General features: G+C 47.7%; 2 protein-coding genes across 5 annotated transcripts in view; one reads left to right on the forward strand and one right to left on the reverse strand.

The window, feature by feature from the left end:
• Positions 1-14705, reverse strand: part of N4BP2 (NEDD4 binding protein 2) — a 1530410-nt gene that overhangs the window by 507252 nt on the left and 1008453 nt on the right. The window lies entirely within an intron of this gene.
• The window catches only part of LOC146862880 (uncharacterized), a 39976-nt gene that overhangs the window by 21306 nt on the left and 3965 nt on the right, over positions 1-14705 (forward strand). The window contains exon 2 of the mRNA XM_085642236.1: positions 13194-13520. Coding sequence (XP_085498362.1) covers positions 13194-13520 — 327 coding nt within the window. The remainder of the gene's footprint in view (positions 1-13193; positions 13521-14705) is intronic.

A 14705-nucleotide genomic window follows, 5' to 3' on the forward strand; every position in this document is an offset into this window, starting at 1 on the left:
GATGAAGGCCCACGATGCAGAGGATGCAGGCAGGACGTTGTTCTTGGCAATGGTGGAGGCTGGGGTTTCTTTGAGATTAAAGATCTTTCGTCAAGAAAGCCAACAAGCCTTGGCAATGGCAAACGGATGCAGCGCACAGGGAGGCGGTTCACGTCCGTTGGAGAGGAATTACAGTCACCCAACTTGCAGGGAAGACTGGTCCAGCATCCGGAGAACCAACAAACCACAACCCATTACAGAGCCGGGCTATGTCTGCGGGACATCAAGATCAGCAAACAGGACGTCATCGTAGAGGTGCCTGCAGATGTAGGGAAGTAACTCCTTCACTTCAAGAAAAGATTCCTTATGGCTTGGATGCAGGCTGAGTCCTTGATGATTCGGAGGATGCATGGCCACAGAGTTGCAGAACTTGAAGAAGCACAGGGACGAAGATGCAGCAGGAATCTTCCCATCAGGAGCAGTCTTGTCTTTGGTCCTGGCTTTGAAGAACAGCAGAGTTTCACTGTCCACCAGCAAAAGAGTCTTTGGACAGTCTTCAGACGACAGTCAGTCGGATCTTGAAGTTGTTGTCGGGACGGATCGAAAGACTCTCACTCAGTGGAGCCCTTAAGTAACCCTTAAAAGGGGAAGGACCTTGTCTCTGATGACCCACCTATCAGAGGGAGTCAGGGACGCTACTCAGCTATCCTAGCCAGTCAGATGCTCCCAGGGTCCAAGATTCAACATGGCAGAATCAAGTGGCCATCTGGAGGAGCTCAGGGTACCTCTCTTGGGAGAAGCTGGACAGAGGGTGGACACTTCCCTGTCCTTTGTGTAGTTTTGCACTAGAGTGGGAGCCAAGGGCTCCTGAACTTGGCAAAACTGATTTATGCAAGGAGGGCACCAAATGTGCCCTTCAATGCAGTCTGGTGGCGTTCGGAAGCACCTTGATCCTACCTAATCACACCTCTCCTTAGTAGAAAATCCTTTGTTCAGTTTCCCCTGCCCAAGTTAAGCTCATCAGCAAGGGGGCAGAACATTGTCCAAGGCGGTCTGGCAGGGAGACCCCGGAAGGCTACACAGGTAAGTATGGGGGGGGCTTCTCTAAGGAGCCCCCAGTACATGGATTCATGCAACTAACAATGGAATCAGTGTAGTTGCATGATTCCAACATGTTTAATACTAAACATGACAAGATTTGAAGCAGCCATTATGTAATTGGACATCTCGACTTTTCCAGTGCCCACTACACACCTTATAATGGGATGTAGAACGTACTTACCACTGAATTTAGAGGAGAGAGCATTGTCACTGGGGTCCTGGTTAGCAGGATCCCAGTGAACTACAGGCAAAACACACTGACACCAGGCAAAAAGTGGGGGTATCTATGCCAGAAAGATTCTACTTCCCTACCCTTCGCTCGGCTCTTATTGGGAGGCAGTGCTTTTATGTCTGTGATTCGGGGCCTGACAGTATTCCGCCAGATTTGTTCAAGGCTAATGTAGAGGTTTAGACTCCACTTTTGACTCAGGTCTTGAATGTGGCTACTCGGGAGGGGATGTTACCCTCCTAGTCCACAGTCACGATCCTCCCTATTTTTGAAAAGGGTGACAGGGACAATACACAATGCTACCACCCAATATCTGTATTGGATGTGGTGGTTCAGGTCCTGGGAGGGTGATTTTAAACAGTTGGTGGAGTGGGCAGAGGAGAAAAGCATTTTTGAGTGATGTTCAATATGGTTTCAGGGCCATGAGGTATACTTCAGATCAGTGTCTGAACTTCCATTTAATCATAAACAACTACACGGTTGCCCAGTCTGAATCTTTACACTTAGCATTTATGGACGTATCGTCCGCATTCGCTAGGGTAAACCGGGTGAAACTTTAGGTCCTGCTTAGTGAGTTGGGGTTTGAGCCAAGTATTGGGGCCCTATTAGCCAATCTCCATTTAAAAACCTCTGCTTCGGTGCACTTTTCCCAGGGCGCTGCTTGTACTTGCTCATTCCCTACTAGCTATGCTCTCCGTCAAGGGTGCATCCTTGCCCCTTTCTTGTTTACCCTATACGTGAATGGGCTGGAGTTCGATTTATCATCAGTCTTGGTGGATTGCCTTAGGGTTGGAGATAGATCCCTTCCTGTTTTACTATACACAGACGATGCAGTTTTTGTGGCCTGCACTGCTCATGGGTTGGACCTACTGTTGGACAGGTATGTCTCATTTATGGCAAAACTACATTTGTCGGTCAACCTCTGAAAGTCTTATGTGATGGTAGTGGGCCCAAAATCCACAAACAGTAAGACCGTTAAGGTGGCTAATTCCACTCTTGGCATCTTATATGATGCAAAAAAATTGTTGGGAGCCATAAATCGAGGTTTGAAGGTCTGAGCTTATTAAAACCATGGGGGCGGTTTCCAGCTTTGCACGCAGGTTAGGCTCGGGGGTGCCAAGGGGCCTTTTGAAAATGTACCAGGCTAAATGCATATCTCAACTCCAGCATGGCAGCAAGGTCTGGGGTTATGCAAACCTGGATAGGATTCAGTCAGCAGAGAATACATTTCTACGTCAGATGGTATAAGTTCAATATTTAATCCCAGCATTTCTGGTCCAGATGAAGCTTGGCCTTGGACATGTGATGGGCTTGCTGTCCTTAAGCCCATTATTGTGCTGTATTAAGATTTAGAGCAGGGAGGGATTAAGGCTAAATCGGCTGATCCTTGTGGACCGGTCACATAAAATACTGTGGCTAGTCTATGTCAAGGCAGCTTTTGCTTTCCTAGGTAGCTCCGCTTCCCTGTCCACGCTTGAGTTGGGGTGTGTTAAAAGGCTGTTCTTGGACCGTTCCAGTTTGGAGACAAAGCACCTGGAGCTACAGAAACCATCAATGCAGGGTCACATGTTCTTGAAAACCGTGCAGGAAATGGAGCTGTATTTAGCCAAGGTCCGTTCACAGCAAGATAGGTTATTTGGCCAGGTTTAGGTTTAACCAACGTCATCATCTTTTGGCATCCCCATATGGTTTGGCGCCGTCTGAGGCAAGGTTGCCCTGCAGCTGCTACAATAAGTCGCTCCAGGACACTCTGCACTTTGTAATGTTTTGCTCTTATTTTAGCTGGCCGATTAAGCGGTTTTAAATTCCCTTGTTGAAATCATTGAAGTTTAACCAAGTAAGGCCAGCCATGTTTTATCTGCAGATGCTTCACAATAAATATGCTACTTTTACTGTTTTATCATTTTTGCAAGCTGCTGTGGCATCCAAGAGATTGAGACTTGATTAATAGATGTCTTGTTTTAGTGGGATGTTAATGTTAATTTTCAGCAATGGTTTTTACAATGAAGATGTTGTTTGTATTCCTTTATGGTGGTCTTATCAACCGAATAAAGATTTATGATGAAATGAATGATGTCTGATCTGTGCCCGGAGGAGTACCACACCAGACCCAAAGATGGTCATCCTATACATCAATGTCGACTTACACATTAATAGTGTACACATTTTCTCTGTTGTGGGCTTGGGTTAGTGGTTGTCAAGCAGGACATAGACTGCCCGTGAAGGGAGCTGGATCCTCCCTCGTTTGAGTGTCTGAATGGCCATGGAGAAGCTGGTGTATGTTGCGAGAGGCTGTCCACAAAAATATTAGAACATTTGGGAACCTTGTGGCAATAGTGGGGGAATAGCATAGACCTTTTAGGCATTTTTAACGATCGACCTAACAACGAAATCCACATCGAAATCCGTACTTATAAAGCCTACTACTCTTCTCTCTGTGTAGAGAGCCCTTATTGTTGATGCAAATTATTCTGTATCCCAAGGTGGTCTGTGTGGAGGACTGAGCTGGAAGTGCTGGGGAGGGGTGGTTAGATGACCCATTTTTATACATCAATACCAGTGATCGCTAAAGATCAATAAAACGTGTCATGAAAAAAATGTATCTTCAGATAAGAAACAGCTATAAATTTAATCTTTGGACTTTTTGAATATTTTTTACAAGCCCAGTTCACTGGTGAGGTCGGATTTGTACTATACATTTTGGAAAGATGACCTTAAGGAAGTTTCCTTTGCCCTGCCCACCCTCAACACCACCCACCCCATCTCCTCTAACAACCTAGAACAGAACGTCAGAAACGTCAACAATTGCATCAGCAATTGCACTGACAGTGTCACTCCTATCAGCAACAACACCCACAGAAGGACCACCAAGCAGGCTAGCTGGTATACTGAAGACCTTAGAACTGCTAAACAACAGTGTAAAGAACTGGGAAGGAGATGGCTCACTAGCATGGACACAACGGAGAAGACCACATTCCAAAACAGTCCTCAACCTATATTACAGACAGTTGAGAAAATCGAAGAAAAAGGCCTCAGCCTTACACGTCGAATCAAGCTCCAATAGCAGCAAAGAATCAAAGAAACAACATTGTTAAACAATTCTCCAACCCCTCAACTGCAACCAACAACATTACCCCCTCACAGAAACTCAGCGACAACCTTGCAAGATCACCAAAATCTACAGAAACTTCAAACCCCAGCCAAAGACACTGACATCTTCAAGCAACACACAATCCCACTACCACTACAGACATCCGACTAACAGAATGGAGCCAGCTCCCTGCACAGGACACTGCCTCCAACATGAACTTGGTCCACTCAGGGGCCCCAACCGACCCATGGCCTCACCACATCTTCAACGTGGTCGAAGCCAGAATCAGCCATATACTCACCACCTTGTTCAACACCTCAAAGGACGGGAAAGTCAACGCCCTAACAAAGGAACCATCGGCAGACCCCAGCGAACTCAACAACTACCGAATTATCTCCCTCCTCCTGTTCCTGCACAAAGTTTAGGGAAAAGCCATGAACCAACAACTCTCCCCACATCTGAAACTGAACCTTCTACTAGACTCCTCCCAATCGGGATTCCGCAGCAACAACAGCACCAAGACAGCCATCATCGTAGCTACAGACGGCATCAGAGTTCTACTCAACCGAGGAGAGATTGCAACTCTTAACTTCTAGACCGCTTGGCAGCCTTCGATATGGTCTCCCATCACACTCTCATTACAAGGCTGCGCAACATAGACTTCAAAGAAGCCGTTCTCAGCTGGATCGCCTCTTTCCTCATCGGAAGAACACGAAAGGTTCACTTTTCCCCCTTCACCTCCGAACCCAAGGAGATCATCTGTGGAGTACCCAAAGGATCCTTGCTCAACCGCACCCTGTTTAACACTTATAAGAAACCTCTGGCCAGCATCGCCAAAACTATGGACTCATCATCATAGCCTATGCTGATGACACACAACTCATCCTCTTCCTCTCCAAAGACATTACCAAGACCAACTTCCACAACTGCATGACAGACGTCGTCAAATGGGTGGAGGGCAACTGCCTGAAGCTCAACTCAGACAAGACAGAGGTACTAATCTTCAGAAACAAAAGCTCCCCATGGGACGCATCCTGGTGGCCCTCAGAACTCTGACCTTGTAGTGAGTTCTCTCTGAATACGTACAGGCATTGTTAAGTTAGCATAACCACGTTAAATGTTAGAAAGCCATCTTTTTGCTTTTGCACACGACACTGCGTTTACATGTTATTTCTTAAAACAAACTGCTGACTCGAGACTTGCTTCACACAAGAGAAATCTGTTGTTACCATCCCAAAGCTCTGTGCAGCGACCTTGGTCTGTACACGATGTGACAAATAGTCTGGATTATTACACAATGCATGTTTTTCACTCTAGGTTGATCGGCCCACTATTTAGCCATAACACACGCGCAGCTGCAAATGCCTGAAAGTTGATGCTTTTAATATCACAGACATCATGTTTATTATTCAGACCGAAGACGAGCCTTCCTGCGAGAAGACTCCTGATGCTCCTGTGATGTGATTTCACTAAGCTGATCTTTGAGGTATGGGGTCCCCTATTCAAGCCTAAGAGACCTTCTATTAGCATAATAATAATATTAGCTTCTTAGTAAAGGGAAGGTGGTAGTATCCACTGTCATTATAACATGATCACCCCTTTTATATTCTATGGTATTGTAACTATGTTGCTGGTTTTGATATTAATCATTTGTCTGCTTGTATTAGCCAAAGTACTGCATCTTAGGACACGTGGTCTATAAAAATAAACCCCTTTTATTTACAACGTGTCTCTGTTGATTATTGTTGTGGACTGATGTGAGAATAATATACGAACAGGTATTTCCGATTCCCACCATTCCTGAGTATGTACTGAGTCGCTTGTTCTGGGTTGTCTATTCATTGGGACCGCCGAGCTGAATCTCGGATAACGAATGGGACACTTATGCTAGCCGGATACTGGGTTCTGGGTTCTGAGGTGAGTTTCTGGTACACCACAACTCACTGAGGTCCTGGGGTTCTACGCATAGTTCTGTGTATAAGCAGAATCCCTGCAACATGGCGCACCTAACGTTTGGTCTATGAGTTGAAACGCCTTAGTAGTGCTTACATTTAGTCCACAACACCCTCATTCTTGTTTCCGGATAACAAGTCTGACGGATTTAAACCTACCTAGTTCTATTGATATAGGTTCCTTCAAGCTTGATCATTAAAAAGGTTATTGAACCCTTGTGCTACTGAATACTTGAAGTATAGCTTGTCCTTATGGCAGTAGACATTGCGGCGCACAGCCGTGCAGCTCTGAAACGTCATTTGACGCAGTATGGGGTGCCGGACGCGGGCATGGACGTCATCTTTGTGGTGGGAGCCGATGCGGCTCACCCGTTTGAGTTGTTCTATTCCTGGGTGACGATTCCGGCAGTCAGTGGGGATGACGATACCTTTCATTCTTACACTGCTACTGCCGTGCCTGCTAACTATGCGCCGTATAGGACACAGGAGATACCAATATCTGCTTGGCAACATCAGATTTGGTTTAATGGCGCCCTCCCCCATGTGGTTATACCGCCGAGAATGGGCCCTTTATCAATTGCAGGGGCCACTTGGCCGGTACTAGCCGGATTTACGCCTCATCCCCGTTACCTCACGGTGACGGTGGCTGAATTGCGTGTACTACACACTGCCCTTATATCGGTATATAGGGCGTTGGTGCAGTATGTGTCGCGCACTGTACAGGCGGGGGCGCCTGTTAGTGCGGGACAACCTAGTGATCGTCACGCGGTGGTCATTAGTCCTGTTATGGTCAATTCTGTTATGGGCAAGCGCCCCCTCACAAGGGATGATTATCCTTTCTGGCTTGCTGAAAAATTTGACCAAATAGAGGCGGTTTATCCGCATACAACTCCTGTGGAAAAACACAGGATCCTCACCATTAGTTTGCCTAAAGACTTAGTTCCCCATATAGATGATTGTGTATCCTGGGGTAAGATTTTTGCTGCGACGTACGCGCAGTGCTTTGGCACTCCGTCTATGTTACAGCTGCCCTCCATAATTAAACAGGTTCAAGAGGACCATGGAGCGGAGTCTGCGATAGAATTGGGGATGCGGCTCCTCGGAGATTTTGGCCTGGTGGCTACCATGATAATGGGAAACCTTAAGGGTGATGCGTTGCACTTTCAGGTTCGTAATGAACTGAAGAAAGTTGCTGAAGAGGACAAGCCGCAGGAATTTGCTAAAATAATTTCAGAAGCATATCGTGATTTGGGTCGTAGCTCTTTAGGAGTTAAGCCTGTGATCAAAAATCCCGATTCTAAGCAGCAGGGTAAGGCAGAAACTTCTGGTAAGGATGGTCGGCCAATTTTTCCAAAACAACCTTGGCGGGCTAAACAACAGGGAAAGCAGCAGCAGAAACAGGGCTCTCGGCCTGCCTCTCCCGTACAGTCAAGTAGTGAACGCACTTATGATCTGCGAGATCGTGCTACTATTAAGTCTCCTGATAGATTTCAGGTTTCTGAACCGCGCTCTCCTCGTTCTTCACAGGAAACATCGGCTACACAGTCTGGTGGCGGAGGCGGTGGCAAAGGTCGGGGTGCTCCACAACAGCGTGACCAACCCCGACAGACTGAGGGTAAAGGCAAGCAGGACGAGTTTGCTCGACAAAGACCCCCGTTTCAGAAGAAGAAAGTGGCGGCTCTGACGGCAAAATATGCCTCAGATAGTGCGGACACAGCTTCAGAACCGGACATGGGCGCTGACGCTACTGGACAGCGCGGCAGAAATTACCATAGTCCGTCAAGCTCTGCGTCCATTTCTGGCGGCGACAGCAACTGATGTATTGGTTACTGTTGAAACTGCTGACACCAGAGTGGCTCCCCCTGATAGACTGTATGAAATAGTCTTATTAATAGAGGGTGACATACAACGTACTATAAAAGGGATTTTTTGGGATAATCTGACCACCACCTATGATATCCTCCTAGCGGATGCAGATTGGCCCCCAGCCTTCATTTTGGAAGCTCCTAGAGGGGAAGAGAAAATCCTCCCGTCCTTTGCGCACACGGTGCCTAAGGACCAAGCTGAAATGTACGCTGGTGAGTGGGCGCTGGCGCTTGCGCCAGCGGTATATCGTACTCAAGTGGGTTGGGACCGGTTGTCCCCCTGCCATGAGATTCCATTGCGGTCTATGCCCCAGCCTCAGCCCCAATATCCCATGCGTCGTGAAGCTAGACCCCACGTCGCGGCGATCCTTGAACAATTGGAATATCAGGGTGTAATTGAAACTTGTGTGTCCCCTATGAATAACCCTTTATTCACAGTAACGAAGCCTGACGGCTCGTACCGTTTAGTTTTGGATTACCGGCACCTAAACTCCCATTGCCGGACCTGCGCGGTACAGAATACACATAGCTCGGCTCTAGTCGACAGTCTCGTGCGTAAACGGTTTAAAACGACACTTGACATTTCCAATGGCTTTTTTAGCCATAACCTGTCCACACTGAGTAGCCAGTGGACAGCGTTTACTTCGGGCGGTAAACAAAAACAGTTTACGAGATTAGCCATGGGCTACAAAAATAGCCCTGGCGTCTTTTCCGCTCGCGTGGTTTCTCTCTTAGAAAGAATAGACCCCGAGGCATACTCCTATGTTGACGATATCTACCTCACGGATGACGAGCTGTTGCCGCATCTGTCTCGAGTCGACAATATTGTAGTGAGTTTTGCTGACTATGGCTACAAATTCAATTTTGCGAAGTCTCACATCGCGGAATATACAGTGTTGTTTTTGGGCTACGAGCTCAATAATGAAGGAAAGGGGTTAGCTCCCCACTTTCTGGAGAAGTGCGCATGCTTGAGTGCACCAGCGACGCTAAAGAAATTACAATCTCTGCTGGGCTTTCTGAATTTCGGCCGTACGTACATTCCTGATTATGCCCAGCGTATCAAGCCGCTTTACGCCTTGGTACAACCCACATTTTCGAAGTCTAGCTGGCAGCTGGAACATTCTAAAATTTTACAGTCTTTACAGGCTGACCTTCTTGCTTCACAATATTTGCTGACACGTGATAACCGCACTAACCTGGTAATAAGAATAGTGCCAGGCGCCGTGGGTTTCACGTATTTGACGTTTAATGAGGGCGATACAGTCCCCATTGCGTACAAATCCCACTTGTACACCTCTGCTGAATTACGTTTTTCCGCGGTCGAAAAAGTTCTGACTGCTGTACAGATGGCGATCCTTAAAGAACGCGCACTGTCACATGGGAAACAGATTCTGGTTGTAACACCCTATCCTGCCTTAGAAGCGGTGACAAAGGCAAGTGTACCAAATTCTAAAGCTTTGCATCCTCGATGGATACAATGGGCCACAACACTGACGTCGCCAGACGTCACCTACATCTTTGATGCCTCATTACAGACTCAAGAGTTCTTGCAGTATGAATTCGTTCATCCGGCTCCTCTGTCTTTGCGCCCGCTCGAAGAATACCATTGTGTCATATACACTGACGGGTCTGCGCAGCCCGCAATTGGATCAAAGCACGCTTACTCAGCGGCTTGCGCAATTGTCGTAGGTACTTTCGTAAATGGTGAATTCCAATCTGATGCAGTGCATACGCAGTCATTGGGCGATTGTACCGCGCAATTGGCGGAGCTTCGGGCTCTAGTGCTTGCACTGGAGTTTGCTGATCCCCGAGTCACTACTCTAATAGTGAGTGATTCTTTCTACTGTGTCCAGTCCTATAATGACAATTTACACTTCTGGTCTCAGAATGACTATCGAGACACAAAAGGTGGCACAATTAAGCATAAAACGCTTTGGGTTCGAGTGGCAGACTTTAAAGAACGTCTCCCTCTCGTGAATGTTATTCACACTCTTGGTCACCAGCGACTTGGTGTCCATGCTGTCGGCAACAGCTTGGCTGACGAGGCAGCTAAAACAGCAGTGGCTACATACTTGGTGGCAGCAGTTACCAGATCAAAGAGTAAGATTGATGATGACATCTTGGCAGCTATTGCTGCTACAGAAAAGGGAGGCGATTACCCGAAGGGTTTTCCTTCTCGTTACATTTACCATTTAAGTCCTGATAATGTCCCATTAGTGAGGATTAATGACGTTGGTGACAGAATTATTCCCAACGCGGACTGCAGACCCGCACTGATTCTGGCTGCTCATGAGGGGTTGGCGTCTGCCCACGCCGGAGTGTCAGCCACAATATCTCTGCTACAACAACGTTACTGGTGGTTTGGTTTATATAAACAAGCGCGCGCTTATGTTCTTGATTGTGACATTTGCCAACAGATTAAACCTTCTACTGTTGCGCGCCCATCACAAACACAGTTGTACATATCCAATAAACCATTTGGTTGTGTTTATTTGGATCACTGCGGTCCTTTTTCTTCTGATACTGCGTACAAGTACATCTTGGTTGCAGTGGATTCGTGCACACGTTTTCTGTGGGTATGGCCACAAAGGAGTGCTGACTCGCGGACTGTCATCAGAGATTTGCGTGTCTTTGTGGGAACTTTTGCGTGTGGTACCTTCCATTCTGATCAGGGCCCTGCGTTCGCCTCTAAGGCTTACAAGGAGGCTATGAGAAATTTGGGGGTCCTAGTCAAATTTTCGTCCCCCTACCGACCTGAGGGTAATAGTGTGGTGGAGCGAATGAACCGTGACTTAAAGCAATCATTGACAGCCCGTGTTTTAGGCACAGGCCGGAACTGGCTAGCCCATTTGTATAACGTCCAACGTGCACTTAATAATCTCCCTAGAAGGTCTCTGGGTGGGCGGACCCCGTACATGATGCTCTTCGGAATCAGAATGTTTGTACCAGACCTTGATGGTCTAGACATGGCGGCGTCGACCGCACCCTTTGACGTAGATGATCACTGTGCTGTTTTACAGACTCTACAAGAAGCCAGAGACACTCTATCGAAGGAACACTTGCCCTCCACATCTGAAGTTGAAGTTCAGGTTCCGGTAGTCGGCTGGCTACCCCGAGTTGGAGATCTGGTCCGTGAGAAGGTGGAGAACAAGAAGGAGTTCGGCCCCTCTTATCGTGCACCAGTTCCAGTGCTTGGAGTGCAGGGTACAAGAACAGTCATTTTACCTCCACTTCCTGGTCGCAAAGAAAACAGGTACATCTCTATTGACAATGTCAAACTTCAGCGAGTGGCCGATACTTCTTAGTATGACTCCAGCAGTTTCATGCCAGACGATGCAAAGAAATTCAATGTTGACTCTTGCTTCTAACACCTTGCCTGATGTTGCCATCGAGATGCAATCGGTTACTGATCCCTTGTTGATACCATCGGCTGGTGGTTTGCCCGAAGAGACTGAGTATGCTTATCCTACACGTGGTCCCTCGCCTGTTTTACAATCTACGGCACTTGGCCAGTCCCGTTTCTCCTTTGACACTAACTCATTGCCCTCAAGCCCCCCATCGAACATTGCAGTTTTTTTCAGCTGGTTTAAGAGACGTTTTTTGATTGCCCCTTGGACATACATTTGGCTGTTGCTTTTCAGTGTTTTTTTGTTTATGTCCATTGGATTCGTAATAGTTTTTTTCCGTCTTGTGGATGGCCACTATCTGAGTGAGAGATCGACAATTAGACTTATCAATGGAACTTTGGCCCCCCACTCCTCGTCCCACATCATGAAGAGGGAACAGACTTTTGTGAATATTACTGCCTGGCCCGTCTTGGATGGAATCGCATGGGATGCTGTTAAATTCCAAATTCATGGGCCTACAGGGGTCATTAATGTACCGAATGTATTTCGTGTTTCTATGGGTGATGTGGTTAGGCAGAACATACGTTCTGATGATTGGGATGTACACGCCATTGAATCACTGTTTTCTGATTTGAAGTATTATGCCGCTTTTGATGCTGAAGATTTATATGAAAATGCGGCTAATTATGCGGAACAGTATTGTTTTCAACATTATGGCAATCATTTTCTGCATAAAGCAAATACATTTAGAAATTTTGTAAATTTTACCCAATGGGAACACTGTCCTACTCCCGAGTTCGGAAGTTCACAAACAATAGTTAACAAGTATTCATATTTTACCGATTTCAGTGTTTCCAACCCGGCAGCGTTTTATTTTAAGGTGCTGCCTGAGTCAGCCGCAAAGGTTAGACTGACACACACAAAGCTACTTTATTCTAAGTCCTTTATGGACGAGTTGTCAATCAAAGGTTATGATGTATGGAAGGCTACTATTGATCTAAAGTCGGTTTGGGGTTCCAAGCCGTGGCAGGTACAGGGTACAGAGGCTTTACATCGTGCCTGTCTTATACCAAATCATATTTTATTTTTGAATTCATCCATCTTCCAAACCACCTGTTTTGGATTGGCTACTTCTAAACAATTAAAGTCACCTTCTGTGCCGGATCTGGGCGCTTATCCCAATTGGGATAACCACACAGATCTATCCCTTGCTGCTTTGCAAACCTTAGTTTCAAATTCATCTTTCAATATTTCGAAAATTAATAGTGAGGGTTGGTTAATTTGGCAAAGCAGTTCAGATTTCTGTCAACGACGTTTTCTGGGACTGAAACCGGGGTATACTCAGGAACGCGTAGACCCTCGGTTTGAGTCTTCACATACTGTAACTACATACTCTGTGGGCAAGTTGTGTCAATCTTGGCTGCGACATTCCACTTTGGCGTCTGTCAAAGTTCATTTATCACAATTACATGACAAAATAGATTTGAATGATTTTGTTAAGGGTCCTGTGGGTGGCAGAACCAAAAGGTGGGCTGTGACGGAGCTCCGAGCGCTACCCCGGGGGTTACTGAAGACACTGATTGGTGGACCCCGCTTACACGGGTCTCTAACCTTCTTCCCTGTCCGCAGGATGAGTGGGATGCGGCAGCTGAAGATCAGCTTTTCCGGATGGGTACTGGGCCCTTTAACTGGGAGTATCCAGCTTCACGAGTCCAGCCCTGCAGTGACGTCACGACGCGAGGTCCTACAAACGTGGGTGGATCCAGGAAGTCGACGGACGGCGAACCCTGGAGGAGTGTTGGAGTCGTAGAGAGGAAGGAGCACGGTGAGAAGGAGAGCGAGGAGGAGCAGGACCAACCGGAGTACCGCAGGAAGGCGGAGGTGGAGAGGACCGCAGGATACGGATCCGGCGAAGCGCCCTGCCACGTTCCCGGGGGAGGAGCGTGGCTAGGACAGGTACGGGACCGGGTAGCGGGCTGGATGGGGAGGCGGGACCGTCCACGGTAGTCGGCGACCGCAGCGATTCTCCCTAGGCCGTATTTGTGTTTAAAACCCCATCCCCCACGGTTACGATTGCGATCACTGGAATCTTTTGTTTGTGGTTATCACAAGGTGATCCCTCACTCCCCTGGTCCTGGTGTTAGGTACAAGTCCACGTATACAAAGCCTAATAAGCTCCTTCTCTTTCCTTCTGGGGACCGGCGAGCGCGGACCTTGGGGAGACGTGAGACCGGACCCCTCCGTGGGAGAAGACGGCCCCAAGACCTTGACCGACGTATCATCACGGATCCCGCCCGGTTTGCCCGAGAAAGACTGACTATCCGAACAAAACGCAAACTAATAGCAATAAAACCTAAACTACCCCGACCCCGTGTTTCGTCTCACCTTGGTTCCCCGTCACACGTGGTGTCAGAAGTGGGATCAACATCTCACTCCGTCTGTGAACCAAAGATGGAGGCCCTCGTGCAGCATCTGATTCACGGCCAGGAGAAACTTAGCTGGGCCGTCGAGAGGCAGATGACGTCCGCTCAAGCCGACAGAGAACTGTTCCAAAATTCAATGAAAGCCCATCTCGAATCACTGCCCAAGCCAGTACCGGATATGCCCCCTCCTGTCCCCGTAGAAAGACGACTACCGTATTCGAGTGCCGCGGGGGTGTCCTTACAGAAGTATACCCCCGGCGAAGACCCGGATGCCTTTTTGACTAACTTTGAGCGGGCCGCTCGTGCCTGTGGATGGCCAGAAGAAAAGTGGCCCTTCTTTCTGGCCCCGCTTCTGTCCGGGGAGGCTCAAGCCGCGTACCAGGTGGCCAACCCTACCGGAGCCACTGGCTATCAGACCATCAAGGAAATTATACTGGAACACTTGGGGCTTGATGGGGAAGCATATCGGTGCAAGTTCCGAAAGGAAAGAGGGGTACCTGGAGAAAATCCCAGGACCCTATACTTCCGCCTAAAAACGGCGGCTGATAAATGGCTGAAGCCGGACGACAGCTCCAAGGAAGAAATCATGGCTAAGATCTACATGGAACAATTCCTAGAGGCTTTGCCCTTCGGAACCCAAAGATGGTTAAGACAGCACCCACACTTAACCCCGGAACAAGCGGTGGACATGGCTAAATATTTTTCCAGAGCTCAACCC

The sequence above is a fragment of the Triturus cristatus genome, chromosome 2_2 (assembly GCF_964204655.1).
Source record: "Triturus cristatus chromosome 2_2, aTriCri1.1, whole genome shotgun sequence".
Lineage (NCBI taxonomy): Eukaryota > Metazoa > Chordata > Amphibia > Caudata > Salamandridae > Triturus > Triturus cristatus.